This window comes from Mixophyes fleayi, chromosome 1 (genome assembly GCF_038048845.1).
Source record: "Mixophyes fleayi isolate aMixFle1 chromosome 1, aMixFle1.hap1, whole genome shotgun sequence".
NCBI lineage: Eukaryota > Metazoa > Chordata > Amphibia > Anura > Limnodynastidae > Mixophyes > Mixophyes fleayi.
Genome location: NC_134402.1, coordinates 19,218,039 through 19,236,947, shown reverse-complemented (window position 1 = coordinate 19,236,947; position 18,909 = coordinate 19,218,039). Strand labels below are relative to the sequence as shown.

The 18,909-nt window shown below is 43.5% G+C and overlaps 1 protein-coding gene across 1 annotated transcript in view; it reads right to left on the bottom strand.

Annotated features, from left to right (window-relative positions):
* Positions 1-18,483, bottom strand: part of SMOX (spermine oxidase) — a 29,856-nt gene extending 11,373 nt beyond the window's left edge. Inside the window, exons 1-3 of the mRNA XM_075191736.1 lie at positions 18,318-18,483; positions 7,185-7,419; positions 6,165-6,391 (exon numbers count right to left, since the gene is read on the bottom strand). Coding sequence (XP_075047837.1) covers positions 6,165-6,391; positions 7,185-7,392 — 435 coding nt within the window. The 5' untranslated portion in view covers positions 7,393-7,419; positions 18,318-18,483. The remainder of the gene's footprint in view (positions 1-6,164; positions 6,392-7,184; positions 7,420-18,317) is intronic.
* Positions 18,484-18,909: the final 426 nt, after the last annotated feature.

Here is an 18,909-nt window from a genome sequence, read left to right as displayed (position 1 = left end):
TCCCCCTTATAACGGAGCTCAGAGTGCACCACTACAAGGAGCAGCCCAATGAGTGTAGCAGACACCTAGGAAAATTGTACAACCCTCCTTTCCAAAATTCCAAGAAAGCGGTCAACCCTTATTTCAGGGCTTATCCATAGGTGGGGCGGCCTTATCCTCTCATATACTAAAGGAACATAGCAGCTTCATTCACCACCCACTACGGAAGCAAACATGGTCTACGCAGATAACACAGGACCATATAATTTACGCCTTGTAAAATGTTTCGTAAAGTAGCAATCGTCCCTCTTTATGAATCTGGTACACGCTCCCTTATAAACTGAAAAATACCAGGTTCCCCATTGGCCAAACCATAAAGCTGCTCACACAGCTCTGTTCTGACTCGCAGCAGCGACCATTGTAAGAGTAGAAGAGGACGATACAGTGATTTCCAGCCGCTCGTGCCATGAATATCAATGGGGTGACCTGCGCCCGCGGTGTATGCGAATACTAATTGGGAATCATCTCATCTGCGGCCACTGGGCCGTGAGCTCCCATTAATCACAGGGATTACGTTAATAAAAATCAGGACATACACTTAGCTTCATTTCTCATTAAGTATTACAATTCCCTGCGGACGGAAGGAAGCTGAAAGTAACCAGTTTTTTATTTTATCTTTTTTTTTTTAAAGTGCATTAATGAAGCTGATGGGGAAAAACTCAAAGGGTGTTATTGGATTCTAATGGCTGTACAGCACCAGACAAAGGACAATAACGATATCCGGATTCCTCACGATGTCTCGATTGCATCGTTATACAATAGCAAAGAATTTATTAGATATACATCGGTCTTCTATTACATTAGGCAGTTTCCTGGTACGTCGGCGACAGCTGTGCTTCTTTGCAAAGACTGATTAAGTGCCTCTCGCTAGATAATGTATGTAATACTGTGACATTACAATGTATTATATTAGGAGATGAATCTGTAATATTTGTTTCGCAGGGATTTACCCAGCATCTATAAGTGGTGTTAATAGCTCTGCTATTAGCGTGGCAATGATTTAGATTTTTTTTTTCCCTCTATAAAATAAAAGTCTTTGTAGGGTTCTGCATTACAATAGAACTGGAAAATGATTTTAAGTAAAGACATTGCCCGTCCCAGGAATCACATTATACTGAGGCATGAGCAACTGTCAGCCAGACCGATGTTCAGTCGTGTGTTCCAGAAATTGTTTTCAACACCGGAATGATCAAAAAAAAAAAAAAAAAGAGACTATTATTTTTTCACATAGAAATTAATCAGAGGTGCTTCTCTATTAGAGCAGGCACAGAATGACTGACAGATTGCCAATCTTGCTTTGCACCAATGCACTGGTTCAATCATACATGGGGCAGGAAGAGGAAGGTCACAGAAGCTCAGTTGAAGCCCTTTGATTTGTATCATGTCCCCAGATCCTGTAATATTTGGAAGCTGCAGCTTATAACCAGTTGCTAATGAAGGTTTTCCTTTAATGTCAGAAGATCTCTTCCCTTTCAGCAATAATTGCCGTGTACACAAAGCCTATGTCTACGCAGCTGTCAGCAGCTTAATGGAACAAGACAATAAAACATTTGAATTCCGCTATTAATCTCACGTACGTAGTGAGGAAATTGATTTTGCATAGTCTACTAGGCCAGATTGGAAATTCAGACCCGTCCCAAATGAGAAAAACTTCAGATGTTGTCTTCGCAGACTGAGTTTTACACAAATAGATCGAATCTCTTCATTTCTTATTTAGTATTTAGTTACCTGCATTTAATTTGGGAGTAGCAAGGGGGAGAGAATGCCAAACGTCTGTCCTTTCTGAGCAGAGATAAGGATATTAAGTGACTGATACAATATTGAAGGAGACACAAACCCTTTTTTAAATTCTATTTGTGCAAAGAGATGCAAACAATATTCTTGCTGCAAGGCTTCACTTAGCTTTTATAAAGAGAAAAAAAAAAGGGGGAGGGCGGTTACCAACTGTGCTTGTAGGAAATGAGGAGATCTCCCCCGACTATGTTCACAACCTGTACAGGCATAAATAGGCACATTTAAAGGTCTATCTACTAACGTACATAGGGGAGGGGAATACAACTGGCCGAGCTACCATCACGAGTAACACGCCTGCCGCACGATTACCATTAGGACGATAATTTTAACGCCGATTTCTGCTTGCGGTTCTCAGTGATGCAAGCGAAACAAATCTGTAGAAATTACCGTACCAACAGTGATAATGCGCACTATTACCGTACCAACAGTGATAATGCGCACTATTACCGTACTAACAGTGATAATGCGCACTATTACCGTACCAACAGTGATAATGCGCACTATTACCGTACTAACAGTGATAATGCGCACTATTACCGTACCAACAGTGATAATGCGCACTATTACCATAGTGGTCAATTGAGTTCCAGTGCTCAGTTTTGTTAGGTAGAGCGACGCAATATTGCCTCTCGCGGCTATGTTCAAGAACCAAGCAAAGCCGATGTCTGCCACCGGAGAATTTTGGCACAGGCAGAGATCAATGCTGCCACAATCCGCCCCGGCACTTCGAGCCACACAAACACCCATACAGAGGCGAATGTGGAGGAAAGAGGAACTGTAACGAGCTATCCTCCATGTTTGCCTTGATACAGACTCCATAGACAAAAGGAGTTATTAGAAGTTGGGGAGAGGGGTGCACTAGATACACGAATATATGATGCCACCTAGTTTCACAAACTCCTTTCCTTGAAGAAAGGTCTGCAAGCTGTATGTGGGCAGCACAGTGGCCTAGTGGTTAGCACTTCTGCCTCACAGCACTGGGGTCATGAGTTCGATTCCCAACCATGGCCTTATCTGTGTGGAGTTTGTATGTTCTCCCTGTATTTGCGTGGGTTTCCTCCGGGTGCTCCGGTTTCCTCCACACTCCAAAAACATACTGGTAGGTTAATTGGCTGCTATCAAAAATTGACCCTAGTCTCTGTCTGTCTCCCTCTTTGTCTGTCTGTGAGTGTGTGTCAATATTAGGAAATTTAGACTGTAAGCTCCAATGGGGCAGGGACTGATGTGAGGGAGTTCTCTGTACAGCGCTGCGGAATTAGTGGCGCTATATAAATAAATGATGATGATGATGTCCGGGCCAAACCTTAGCATTGCCTTTTGCTTACAACTTTTGTTAGTCATAACTATTAAAACGTCTCTCCACCTCGCGTCTTGGTCAAGCACTTCTCTTAAATATACAGTTCTCATTATCTTGGAGGCAGGATCTCAACTTCTAGGTTCTGTAACCTTCTGTATACACCACATCACCAATTAATAGAGTGACGATTTATTCCAACAGAGGCCAGAAACGTTGCAATCTTTGGGCAGAGTAGAAGTTGTCTAAATGGCATCACTAGGGTAGGAGTATTTTGTTTAATTAACCGTCTGCTGCCTTTAAATTATGTTCGCAGATCATTAGAAGGGGCAGAACGGTATTTTAGGAGAGGAGAGCACAGATCATGTGGGCGGCAGTGACCTGTACAAGTGTACAACTGTGTTAGGGTGACAGTGCCAGGATGTCAGGCAGAGTTGGATAATGGAAGGAGCAGGGTCCTCGCAAAAGCACCTTTGGTGACGAGAGGTTCGTGTAATACGGATGCAGGAAAATCATGGTGTCAAACGTACCTCTATGAAACAAGAGGTGATGCATCCAATTTGTTTACGATCATTTCAAAATTCGTCAAAGTAAAAAAAAAATAAAAAAAAATAAAAAACAAAAAAAAACACAAAACTACACAACATCAATACAGTGGTTAATTTAAGATCTTTACGTTTACATTTTAAGATTCCCCCTTATTGCAATTGTATGCTTGTTGGTTTTAAATACTGTTGAAAGAACATCCCTGAACTTTGGTAGGGGAAAAAAAAAAAAATATATATATAAGTGAGCCAACCGTTAGGTGTGGTATTATTCATTCATTAAATCTGGACAAGCGCATTCTGAAGCATCTCCTTGTCTCATTAATTCATTAACGGAAGGATCAGGACAGTCTATTATTCAGCATGTAATATTCTCTGCTACAAATGCATACAGAACAGGATGAAGATTCATCCCATAAAAGGCCATTCCAGAGCTACAAAGCATCCAGCGAGTCCCTCCTACGTCACAGTGCCTATAGGGCGGACGAGTCCCTCCTACGTCACAGTGCCTATAGGGCGGACGAGTCCCTCCTACGTCACAGTGCCTATAGGGCGGACGAGTCCCTCCTACGTCACAGTGCCTATAGGGCGGACGAGTCCCTCCTACGTCACAGTGCCTATAGGGCGGACGAGTCCCTCCTACGTCACAGTGCCTATAGGGCGGACGAGTCCCTCCTACGTCACAGTGCCTATAGGGCGGACGAGTCCCTCCTACGTCACAGTGCCTATAGGGCGGACGAGTCCCTCCTACGTCACAGTGCCTATAGGGCGGACGAGTCCCTCCTACGTCACAGTGCCTATAGGGCGGACGAGTCCCTCCTACGTCACAGTGCCTATAGGGCGGACGAGTCCCTCCTACGTCACAGTGCCTATAGGGCGGACGAGTCCCTCCTACGTCACAGTGCCTATAGGGCGGACGAGTCCCTCCTACGTCACAGTGCCTATAGGGCGGACGAGTCCCTCCTACGTCACAGTGCCTATAGGGCGGACGAGTCCCTCCTACGTCACAGTGCCTATAGGGCGGACGAGTCCCTCCTACGTCACAGTGCCTATAGGGCGGACGAGTCCCTCCTACGTCACAGTGCCTATAGGGCGGACGAGTCCCTCCTACGTCACAGTGCCTATAGGGCGGACGAGTCCCTCCTACGTCACAGTGCCTATAGGGCGGACGAGTCCCTCCTACGTCACAGTGCCTATAGGGCGGACGAGTCCCTCCTACGTCACAGTGCCTATAGGGCGGACGAGTCCCTCCTACGTCACAGTGCCTATAGGGCGGACGAGTCCCTCCTACGTCACAGTGCCTATAGGGCGGACGAGTCCCTCCTACGTCACAGTGCCTATAGGGCGGACGAGTCCCTCCTACGTCACAGTGCCTATAGGGCGGACGAGTCCCTCCTACGTCACAGTGCCTATAGGGCGGACGAGTCCCTCCTACGTCACAGTGCCTATAGGGCGGACGAGTCCCTCCTACGTCACAGTGCCTATAGGGCGGACGAGTCACCCCTACGTCACAGTGCCTATAGGGCGGACGAGTCACCCCTACGTCACAGTGCCTATAAGGCGGACGAGTCCCTCCTACGTCACAGTGCCTATAGGGCGGACGAGTCACCCCTACGTCACAGTGCCTATAAGGCGGACGAGTCACCCCTACGTCACAGTGCCTATAAGGCGGACGAGTCCCTCCTACGTCACAGTGCCTATAGGGCGGACGAGTCCCTCCTACGTCACAGTGCCTATAGGGCGGACGAGTCACCCCTACGTCACAGTGCCTATAGGGCGGACGAGTCACCCCTACGTCACAGTGCCTATAAGGCGGACGAGTCCCTCCTACGTCACAGTGCCTATAGGGCGGACGAGTCCCTCCTACGTCACAGTGCCTATAGGGCGGACGAGTCACCGACTGTCGCAATCACCACTTCTTTCAGACACGCCAGTAAATGAAATTTGTCATCATGAAAACCCCTTTTACAATCGTACTGAAAACAAACCCATTATGGTGTAATTCACATCCAGAGTTACTATAGATGGGTATTGTACAAGAGCAAGTAGGCACATAGACGTACAACTAAGCACAGATTCCCCATCACTCCAAAACGTTAGGTATAAAGATAATGCAATGTATTGAAAGCTTTAAAGTTACCCACAGACCATTCCGGGCCCACACAGACCTAAAACCCCAATTAAGTGCCGATTTTGACCGAATCGTGTAGTTTGATGGCCTCCCCCTCCCAAGAACAATTGTTAACTGACCGTACCAACGAGAACCCATAGGATTCTGTCAATGACGAGATCTGACCAATTCTGGGCAACCACATCAATCACCAAATTGCTCACAGAGCCAGTCTTTTGGAGCTCAAGCCAGAACGGCCAAGTCTACATCAAGTGTCGATCTAGAGTTGAGAGCATTCTATCAACCCAATAAGAATCTTGAAAACCCCACAATTATCCGGCAAGGACAGCCGGCACTGTATTTAAGACAAGGGTTTCCTCACCTCGTTATAAACATCACTGAATTCTTCAACAAGATCTTTCGGGATCCTCTGTCCGCTACTGGTGAGGTAGTGAGCCACTCCATTCTTGGAGTAAAGACTGATGCGACCAACACTTCTCTCTCCATCGGTAGTTTCTTCCAGTAAGCCGTTGTCTTCTGCTAGATGATAGATGGGGTTGCCATTTGACCCATGGATCCAAGTAGCTCCCAGTTCAAACGTAGCGTGTTCTAAAAGAGAAAGTTCAGAGTCATAAAAGGAACCCAACTCAATGACCATGACATGTCTTCTGGCCGTTACATTTCATTACCTTTTATTTAAAAGATGGACGTTGTCCTGTAAATGTAACAAAAATATCACGTCCATTGTCTTATTGCTTAGGAATTCTTGTGTGTACGTCCAATGGGTGGCCGCATGGCTTTTTTGGTTTGTAGTCCTATTTTTTTATTTTTAATTAACAAATTCAGGTACAGCATAACACTGAAGACTGCCTGCCTAGCTTACTTGTCCTACCTCACAAGTGGATTATTATACTACTGTAGAAGGGGGATATGTGAAAGAGTAAACGGTGCTATAGGCATGATCTGTAGGGTGACGTGTCGGAGGCAAGGGCAAGAGAGAACCCCAAATCAACGGCTTTTGCCGAACACACGACACAAAAATACGCTCGCTTGTCTTGGATTTGAGAAGTGGGGCATAAAAGTTTGTTTGTACATAAAAGGTCTCTGAACAACTATTGATATAAATTTCTTTTCGGACTTCACTCGGTTGTCAGCCAGGAGGAAGTAACCAACACGGCTGATGGTGGGGATGAGAATCTCCTGAACCTTGCTGCTCCGGAGAAAGATCCCGGTGGTTCTACAAGTGGGGTGAGATGGAGGGTTACTGAGAAAAATCTAAAGGGTAGCCGGATTTCTCTTTCAATATGAAGGAGAGGGGGGGGGGGGGGGGGGGGGCAGGGGGAGCGGTAGAGGTTAAACAGTGGACGGGGAGATTAGAAAAATCGGGAAGAACCGTACTCACCAAGTTTTATACTTTGCACTCTACCTCCAATTCGATCTGATGCCTCAAGGATCGTAACATCCGTGAATCCTTTCTCAAGGAGAAATTTTGCAGCAGAGAGGCCTGCAAGACCCGCCCCAATAATCACTATTCGCGGTTGTCGGCTTCTAAGTGGGCCACTACTAAGAGGATCATCGGAGTTGTCTGAAGATATTTCACAACTTTGCATGCCGTCCAAGCTCTCCTTTTAGTTGACCTATGGGAGAAAACACAAAAAACGCACAATTGCATCAAATAGAAAAAAAAACAAACAAAAAAAAAAACACAAAAATATATAAAAAAATAATAATAATATAATATTGCATGCTATGCTTACATAAAATTGTATTATGTCCAGTGGTCAGGTCATGTTGGGGAGTATAGTATCCAATTATACTCTATAGACACATAGGACACTACACCCCCAACATGACCTGACCACTGGACATGATCATAGTACAATTCTATTACACTGTATACAGACGTAGGACACTACACCCCCAACATGACCTGACCACTGGACATGATCATAATACAATTCTATTACACTATATACAGACATAGGACACTACATCCCCAACATGACCTGACCACTGGACATGATCATAATACAATTCTATTACACTATATACAGACATAGGACACTACACCCCCAACATGACCTGATCACTGGACATGGTCATAATACAATTCTAATACACTGTATACAGACATAGGACACTACACCCCCAACATGACCTGACCACTGTACATGATCATAATACAATTCTATTACACTGTATACAGACATAGGACACTACACCTCCAACATGACCTGAACACTGGACATGATCATAATACAATTCTATTACACTGTATACAGACATAGGACACTACACCTCCAACATGACCTGATCACTGGATATGATCATAATACAATTCTATTACACTGTATACAGACATAGGACACTACACCCCCAACATGACCTGACCACTGGACATGATCATAATACAATTCTATTACACTGTATACAGACATAGGACACTACACCTCCAACATGACCTGATCACTGGATATGATCATAATACAATTCTATTACACTGTATACAGACATAGGACACTACCCCCCCCAACATGACCTGACCACTGGACATGGTCATAATACAATATCACTGCATTATAAAATATTCACCTTGAATATATTAAACCTATACAGCATAAAGAGCTAGAGATAAAAGCAATTACAATAATACCAGGTAATCTGTCAAAATTAAAGCTAGACACATTTCCAGGAACCATTGTTGAAATCCTGGGAAATTAGGGACTGTTGGCAACAACTTCTACTGAATGGAAAGCTTTGCAGCAATACCACAAACAACTTTAGCTAATGTTTAATTTTTACCAGAAACTGTAAAAAGCCAAAAATAACTGCTCGTGTACTAGATATAAACAGAGCACAATTGCCAAGAAAAACCATCAACGAGAAGAGAAAACCGCACACACCAAACGTATCAAGAGGAAAAACAAATTGATTTTGTTGTGAAAGATCCATCCGGGTTGTTCTTTGAGACACGGAAAATAATTTCAAGTCACCCACCCAGGCCCCTAATAATGGGGGATTAGAAGACACAATATCTTTTAGAACATTTTGGCTGGAGTTTGATAAAGGAGGAAACAACCAGCGACTTTCTTGGAATCCTAGAGATACAGATGAATGGACTGGCATCGCATTATCCGACAATAACAGCACAGCGGAAAAAAGCAAAGCAAAGAAAAATCCCAACCTCCCAGAATGTTATTTGTCTAAGAACAGACTGTGCTTTAATAAAGTAAAGCTGGCTGAACGAGGAAAGGTTTTACAAAATTGCCATCAATTACCATGACGGGAACAGAATGACTTTTTTCAGTCGTTAGCCCTCACTTTGCTTCCTGGCCCCCCATTACCATCCTAGGAAACGTTTCTTAAGGGGCACTGCGGGTACATAGAACATCTCACAGGCCCACTGCCAAAAACTGACCGGATAATAAAATTATAAGATTCTAACAAAGTTACACAGAACATAAAAATATAATTGGTATTTAACTTGCAGAAGCAATTAATTGTTGTGTTTGCATTAAGAGTTGTATAAACACTTTTGATTGGGGCATCCTTATTTAATAATGAATTCAGTATACCCCCTTGCATGACCGTATATTTAAAACCACTTTAGGACAAAGAAAGCAAAACAACCAACTGGTTATAAGCTGTGCAATACAAAGGTAAACCATGTGTATATGTACACTCAAATTTTGCCTATGTCGGTTACTTCAATTTATTGAATTAATGGTTAAAACTTGAAACAGGATTTGTGCCTGAAAGCACCAGTTGAAACTCAAGCATTCTGGTGCTGCCCTTTGACAGACAGATCTGCTGTCCACAACCTTCTTTGTAACCATGGAAACAATCAGTACAATCCAGAGTTTGTTTCCACGGTGACAAACATTGCTAAGGAGGTGCGGTAATTCACAACCTCAAATGGCAACATCTGTGTTTTTAACAGGCAATTTCAGACACATTTTCCACATGAAGTATCAGTTTTTATAGCAAGTTGTAGTATCCAGCATTATAATCTCAAATATATATAGTCTTTTTTTTTTGGAGTGGGGTTTTCCTTTAAAGTGTGCTGAATCCAATATTCATGAGAACATAGCATAGCGTTCACCATGTTTTTATTCTAAAACGGTTGTTCCGTTTAACCCCTTGCAATAAACACGAGAACGAGAACACTGCCACGGTCTTTATTTGTTCACTACTTGAATATTATTTAAAGCAGAAATCCCACAGAGATGTTTGTTTTAAAAAAAAAACAGTTAAGCCTGCATCATTGTTCCTCGCTATCCTCCTACTCATCGTTATCTCCAATCAAATCTCAGGGTGGCAGACAAAAGCGGCTGCCAGAAACAGACAGTCCGCTACAGACACAGGCTCATATAGCCCTCAAAGTGTCATGTGATGGCAAAGGGAGAAGGAGGTGCAGACAGAGCTCAGAGGGTCATTCCAAAGACTCTCTGCTCAGAAGCCATTTCACTGGTTGCCATGGTAATTAGGAACCATAAATCATTAATAGCAGCCAGAACTAAACAAAACAAACAAGGACAAAAATAGCAAACACAAATATCCTTGTTGTAGCTTTATACAGTGATTTATGTTAAAATAACCTGGTTTTTTTGGGGGTTTTTTTCATGGGATTGTCGCCTAAATAATCTCATCCTGCAAAAAAAAAAAAAAAAACACAAACAAAAAAAACAGACTGTCTTAGTTTTGCCTGCAGGTACATAATGGGGCATATTCGTGACCAAAGCATACAGAAAACAAGAATCAGATGGGAAAATCCGCATCTCTGCAGACACCTCAGTCTTGCCCCAGTGAGTCCTATTAAAAACTGGTTTACTGGCAGAAAGGTGACCAGTGCAAAGACTGGAATAAGAAGAGAAAATAAATAATCATTGCACAAAGTAACAGATTTCCTACTCAGTAAATTTATTCTGAAATATTTGAGCTCAAAATATGTCTGTGTCAGAAACAATACAACGGCTTTAGAAGTAATGGAGATGTACAATAACGCAAAGTAAAATACACCAACAGGTTCCCAATTAAGCTTCACTTCAATAGGTGTAGATATAAAAAGGATTAGCACTTCAAAAAAATGCCACAAAAGAGTTAAATATGAAATCGGGAAGTAGGACGACATTACACCCAAACCAAGCAGCCTGGGAGGACGTATGTTTCGGTATTACGGACGTCACTTCCAAGAAGATTGCGTCACTTAGACCATAAATACATTCAGGATGTAAATGTGAAGTAATGTGAGGAGAGAGCGAAACACAAACCCAAACATTAAGGACAAATAGTAGCTTTACTAGTGCTGCTAGATCACTTAGAAATAACTTGTTACATAAATTTATTTCACTTGGTAGTGCAGCGCGCCAATGTTTGTCAAAAACGAGTCTTGTATTATTAGAGGAAATTTGTTTGTGCAACTGTCTGAAGAAAGGCTTAATTAGCATGGGAATTCGTTTCATCTGCGAGTGACCAACAATTTTTTAGCATGAATACACGGTGGGGGGCAGTTCTTTTTTTCCTGTCATATTAAAAAGTTGGACAAACTACATTAATAATGCAACTAGTGATGGATGAGAATTTGTTAAATCCAAGACTAGGGAATATATTACATCCTGATGCTAAATATTTGATGTAATATCTCAGACTTTGTGGTGCCAGCTAGGAAGGGGGCTGGGTTTCCTGCTGCCAACATGTGTATCAGAAGCAGTATATCAGAGCCGTATTTTGTATTTTAACAGTATTACACCATCTGTACTTCTGGATGATCACTAGTACCTCCAACAAGTGAGTAACGGTTCTTGTAAGGACCCCTTGTGCAAAAAAACATCCCTGCTTGAAGATTCTACCAGATGCCTATTTTCTGCTGCATCCTATGACCAACAGATAAGAGCTTACACTCTAATCTGTGCGCCGGCTGTCCTGTGTTATTCACCTGCCCGTTACCACAGCGGTCCCGATCCATACCAAGCAGTCAGGAGATGCCAGCCAACCCACCACAAAGAGACGCTGCAGCAGCTATACCAGCTACCTTAAAAGTCAGTGGTTCTAGGTGCTGCGAAGGAGTCTAGTGGTGGCAGAGATTCTCCTACATCTATTGCGCAGTTGGCGAGTGTCTACTGGCAAGGTGACACCAGTAGAAGTGGTCGGTAGCAGTCTGTTAGCAAAGGCGAGAAGGAAACAGCTACATGCCAATGTTGTTATCAGTACGTATCTTTACACACGTCTATCAGGTGGAATATCTGTAGCTGTTGCAAAGTCTTACATCTTAGCATCTCCAGGGGGGACATACTACATTTGCGTGTGGCAAAGCAGTCCTAGCCCAAAACAAGCCCAGTATTCAAACACAATTGACATATTCTTTGTGAAATACAAGCTGTGTGTATAACCACAAGCTCTCATCAGTTTGACACTGTGCTGTTGGAGGACCACGCTCTTTCTGCTATATAAAGCGGAAAGGACCTAAATGAATAGGATCATTAGCAGGCAGGATGGAAAATGTGGTCAGAAGATGACCGCTGTTTGGCTCTTCAACTCGACCAGGCCACAATGAAGTGATTTGTTCACATAGCCAGTGCACCAAAAGGTTGGATTTCGTCCGTTTGGGCCACCTGTGTATTTCGCCAAAGTGAAAGATGATCCTGTCAGTTGGCACCCGGTCTGAGCAGCCAGGGTAGCCACCTCAAGGGACCATGCTAAAAACTAATTATAAGTCCAGAAGCTTCTTGGGCATACCCAATGGAAGCGTTACCCATACAAGTGGATGTGAGCCAATCATATGACCCCAACATCTAAATCATTCCATTACCTCTTCAGGCAGGTATTCACATTGCCTCCAAACCTCTACCGATTGTGATAATAATAAATTACTGACATGGGTATCCAAAACTCTCAGTTTATGGCTACCAATGAGCCTCCATTCACCTCCTCATACCCTGACACTACAACAGTGTCCTTAATCACACAAGTAGACTGGTACAGCCTCCCCAAGTATCTGCTCACGTATGTCCTTAAATGCCGTTCTGATCATTCAGATTTTATTGGCTGGAATTTATTGTTATCGCCACCCACTTTAAAACGTGGGTCCCACAGACGGGCAAGCAGATTGCTCTCCGATAATAAAAAGGTGCCCGGAATCTAGTGGAACGCATTAAGAAGTGCAGCAGTGCCAGTCCTAGAAGTCATACCAGGAGAGACCGCAAGGTCCCTCGTAGTTCTAGGACTGTTGTTTTGACTGCACAGCTTGTTCCATGGCTCAGTTATCTCACACTAGGCTGACAATTCATGTAACACTACAGAAGGTCTCAGGAACTCTCCAGACATTAGATAAAGTACACAATGAGGCACGAGAGATAGAGCTGCATAGTGCATGCTTGTTATTGGGAGTTACTTTGCCAGCTGTGCACTAGTTAAGAAGCGAGGTCGCTAGTTAGTGAACATCAGCAAGCATTATCGTACAATGAGTCACATCCTGAAATAATACTAATACTAGGTTATACTTCCAAATGACTCACAGGAAACATTACTGCAACCTTTACTAGAGATGAATGAATTACGTAACCCTGGTTGTGAAATAAGACAAACATTCTACAGAACAAGGTGTTACATAAAAATGCCAGTCATTCCACGCAAAGCTATTGTGTGTCCAAAGGGACAGGCGTGTATGAAGGAATTAAAGAACACCAACAAAAGACGAGTTTGACTTGAAACTATTTGCGCTGTTTAAAACACACAAAACCCACCTGTGTCTATAGTCAGTGTTCTCCTAAGGATAACAGAGCTGGCTCAGGGTATCGAGACACTTAGTGAACGGGCATACAGCCACATTTATTGAGGTTTATAAGTAATTGTCCACAAGTTGCAGTTTGTTTAGTTCCAGAATGTTTGTGAGAACAGTCAACCTCAGAGAGCATATATTGTGACCCAGAGCACCCAGCCCGTGCAGACCAGCATAGGCAATCTGAGGGGGGGTGGGGGGTTCCTAGTGCCTGGAAACCCCCCCCCCCCCCCAAGCCTGGGGCACTGTATAATTGAGGTGGCTGGACCCTGCCCCCGCTTCACACAGCTCTGCTTGAAAAGGGAGAGCTGCGAGCACCTAACAGCATTGCCCATGTATATTATAGGGATAGGAACAGTTGGAGAGCAGCCAAGCACTGTCTAATATTATAGCCATGCCCACGTGCATTCTGGTCACGCCCACTGGCTGCGTGGTGTGGAAACCCCCCCCTCTACAAATCCTGCGTTTGCCCCTTAGCCAGGTTGTTCCAATATAGATCAACCTGCTCCCCACCACAGCCAAAGGTCCGAGACCCATCTAACAAAGTAAGAACGGTTTGTCAAAAAGTAGAGAAACCCTTTTGACTGTGTATTTATATCACCCACAACATATTTAGCATGTTAATACACCAGGGCTTGACAGGACTGGAGAGCCAAGTCTCCATGCCCGCTACAAATGGGGCAGGTTAATGAGAGAGGGCTAATAATGATGAACAACAAAACTCTCAATCATAGCAGACATCAGTGAACGAGGGAGCAGGGTTATGATGGAGGGTAGGATGAAGATAGTAGTGTAGAGGAGTTTGATAGGGAGATAATATAGAGAAGAGAATGACTGTCAGAAACTGGTGGGGAGAGGGGAATTTAATGGGCTTAAAGAATGGACTGAAGGAAGAAATAAAAGAGTACGATGAATAAGAGGACAGAAAAGGGGGTTATGATGCAGATTTAAAGGGGTGAAATAAGTGTAATAAGGGCACACGGTTAGGCGTGCGTTTCCACGCAAAAAAGGTTTTAGCATCTACTTAGCTCATACATTTTTTAAGCTACTACCTACAAAACTTTGTCAAGTCCTGCAAAATACTAATGTATTTCAATATCCGCACTATACTATCAGTATATGGGAACGAAAATTATTTGGGTTATTTTATAAGACAGTCTGTTCCACATTAGCCAATGACCTTGCTAAAAATGCAGCGCAGGTGTTGTTATAAAGCTCGCTTATAGGGTTACACATTATGGGTTTTTTTTAAAAAAGATTGGAGATAACAGCAGAAAGTTCTCTTTATCACAGATACAAAGCTTCCTCTTTAGAATATCAGCTTAAAGCACAGGCCAAACAAAAGTGTGGGGGGGGGGGGGGGGACTTCTAAAGGACTTCACGTACTTGAAAGCAGAGAATTTATACCTGGGGGTAATTGAATGGGCTGTAATAAGGTAATAAGGGGGTGGGGGGGCAACAGGATGGTATGGAGATGGAGCACCGTTTATTCACCCCCAGTACTATCCATATTGAGAAACCATTGTGGCAGCCAGAATTGATGCAGCTCTCAATAAAACATTCCCAAGCAATCACTTTTACACATATGGATAATAATTATTCAGCAGATGGACACAGACTATGGTCCATTTTAGCCTGCAGTCCATTATCCTAACAGTATGTTTTTAAAATGTGGGAGGAAACCCACGTGAACACGGGGAGAACATACAAACGCCACAAAGATGGTGTCCTGCTCAGGAATCGAAACTCATGACTCCAGCGCTGTCAGAGAGCAATGCCGACCACTGTGCTGCCCATCCACAGTGCCCTATGCTGCAGGGAGGCTTTGAGACCACGCCTTTAGCAGGCACTGTTTCTCCAATGCCCACAAGTAGTAAAAACACTGACTATGGGCACCTGCATGTAGCACGTAGCGCATAATCAGGTTCCTCTAAATCAGGGTTGGCCCAGCCCGCCTGTAAATGTGGCCCAGTGGCTGTGGCAAGGGGGCAGCGAGCTGTTAATGAATAAAATATCCTGCAAAAAAAAAAGAAAATACTTACCTTGCGGTCACGTCAGCTGGTGCTCCGGCTCCCTCCCTGGTCTCCTCCTCCGTGTGGTGCTCGCAGTGAATGTCGGGGGTGACGTCATCACACCCGACATCCATTGCGTAGCGCAGCACAGAGGAGTCACCCGCGCGAACTATCAGCAGCAGTGAAAGATTATCCAGTATCTTAGTGTTGTTACTCTGAATTTGGACTTTCTGCACCATGCAATTATGAACTAGCTGTGTTCTCTGTATGTATCTAATATAAATATTAAGAGATGATTGTATTTTTAATATTTTAAACCATTTTAAATGTGCAGTGCTGAGTAGGGTGAAATTAACACCCACTGTTACCCTCATCGGAGGCTGCTCCATGAGCCATTTTTCCCGCCACCCTATCTTTAAATCTCTGTAGATTTCTATTAGTCCTCCTGATACTGCCTATATCGGTGACCATTTCAAACTGGTCAATATAAAAAATGATTCATGGGTGCAGAAAGAGAGGGAAAAAAAGTTTTTGGCATTTAATTCCCCGAACCCCACTAAGGGGCAGATGCAGGTAAGTTAAATTGTAGCTGGTAATGGGACTACTACTTTAATCATGATTCTGCAACAGGTTTCCTAACTCTTACTAACTTCAATTTCCAAGTAAGTTTAATATGTTAACTATGTGGTCTATGGTTTTTTGGATGATCAGCTATCGTTAGTGTTAGTGTATTTTATGTGCGGCCCAAACACAACTCGTCATCTTCCAATGTGGCCCAGGGAAGCTAAAAGGTTGGACACCCTTGCTCTAAATTATAGTTATAAAGTTTTTATTTGCCAATAGCCCTCCCCCCCACTCTTCTACAGAACTACAAATGATCCCAGGAAGGGTCATGCCAGGACAGAGTGCCACGCAGGCCCTTTAACTGAACTTTATCATGCTAGAACAAGGAAGAGTAAGCCTGACTCAGCTCTGTCGTCACATCCCTTACTTACCACAGAACAAACAATAGGATTGCAAGGCAGCGAGCTTTAGAAGAGGACTGGAGGAAAGATCTGAGACAAGACTTGCGTCTTTTGAGAACAAAAAAAAGCAGCAGATGTCTGTTGTAAGATCTGATATCTGGGATTTTCACATTTGCGCAGGTTTAAAAACCAGCCCTGAGCTTCATGTTGCCATGGAAACAAGAATAAGCTTCATAATTGGGTCAGTAGACAAGAAATAGTGATTAATTCACTTTGGGTAAGGATGATTTAACTTCCTCAGGTCTAATGCTTTCCAGTAACAAACTAACATAAAGCCAAATTTATAAAAAAAAAAAAAAAAAAAAAAAAAAAAAAATCTAAAATCAAAAAAATGTAACATTGATTAAACACAGTTTGGTGAATCATAATGAAACACACACCATACTCTATCTTCCTCTCTAGGACACCATTTACTCCTAGATATATATCCTTTACAGATGTGCAGTACAAAAAATGTAATTCATATATCACTTTAAAACACAGTTGCGCTGAATATCCATATAACAAAAAAAAAATACAAAAAAAAAAACCTACACCTCCCAATAACAATTAAAACCACTGTCGGCCTAGTTCACAAATCAATTCTCTCGCACTTGTAAAAGACACCAATTCAAGTAACAGCATATAAGAGAAAGGAGGATAAATCTTTGCACCAATGCTGAACTCAGGAAGAGTTAATAGGCTCTTCATTTTCACAGAGGTGGCATTAAACACCTTACAAATAAAAATAAATATAAAAAAAAAAGACAATTATATATAGTATGTATATTTCCACTGCAGGTCATTAAAAAAAAAAAAAAATATTGAAGATAAACCACACACACACACATTTCATTAAAGGTTGCAACAATCATCAGCAACCAAAAAAAATGATACCACCTTAGACACAATTCAAGGCCCCTGGAATAATGATCTGTCAATTCAGACTGATCACCCATGCATGTTGCATTCTAACACAAGACCATGGTTTTGTGCACTGCATACATACATAAGCAAGTGCTACAACCTCACATTAATATAGATAACTGGATGTATCACACTGTAACACCCCAGATGTGGCTAAGATCACCAATGTGTCTGATTAATCATTAACCACCAGGCGTTCTCATCAGTAGAGGTGTGAGCTTACTGGGGCAGGGAGCTGAATAGCTGGGGGTAAAGAAGAACACAATATATCAAGGTCACTGAAAGGAGACTGTTGTGGGGTCTTTTGTGTTGTAAATAAAAAAAATTAAAAAATTAATTTACAGAAAATGAGGCCAGAGGAAAGCTGCAGCTCCAGATAAGGACACAATACAGGAGGGAGGGGACAATGGTCAGGATTTTGGTGCAGATCTTGTAGTAAAGCGCTGTGTGCCGGGAACAGGGCAGACCTGGCCCCCATTCCCCCTCCCCGGAGTGCTGTAGTCTCTGATCACAAGGGCCACAGACACCCCCCCCCCCCCCCCCCCATATATCGCACGGGCATACGGTAGCGCAGGCTGTGTGTGTACACAGACGCGGGCACCCTGTCCTGTAAACAAGCGGTCTGTCACAGGTGCATTAACCGCAGCAGCTGCAGAACAGGACAAGACACATGGCAGGTAAGGGGGGGCCCTGTGTGACCCCCCCCCCAGGTCACAGTCTCCGGCTGCTCACACTGCATGTATATCAATGCATCAGCCCAGCACACACAGGGTTACCCAGAGACACCCGGCTACATGCAGTACACCCGCCCTTACCTTCCTCCGTGCGCCCGAGGTGAACACAAGCTCCGCTCCCCGGCTGCCTCACTCTCTCCCCGCGGGCTCTAGCAGATTGGATGCTGGATTCCTTCTCGAGCTCGGTGATCAGCCGTCCAGGCACTGAAACTGCATGAATCCGGCCAGTCTGTTTATCAGTCTGCAGAACCCTCCCCCTGCTACACATCATACCATGTACCTCCCCTCATACATATTACATACCTCCCCCTGCTACACATCATACTATGTACCTCCCCTCATACATATTACATACCTCCCCTGCTACACATCATACCATGTACCTCCCCTCATACATATTACATACCTCCCCCCTGCTACACATCATACCATGTACCTCCCCTCATACATATTACATACCTCCCCCTGCTACACATCATACCATGTACCTCCCCTCATACATATTACATACCTCCCCCCTGCTACATATCATACCATGGTACCTCCCCTCATACATATTACATACCTCCCCCCTGCTACACATCATACTACTGTACCTCCCCTCATACATATTACATACCTCCCCTGCTACACATCATACCATGTACCTCCCCTCATACATATTACATACCTC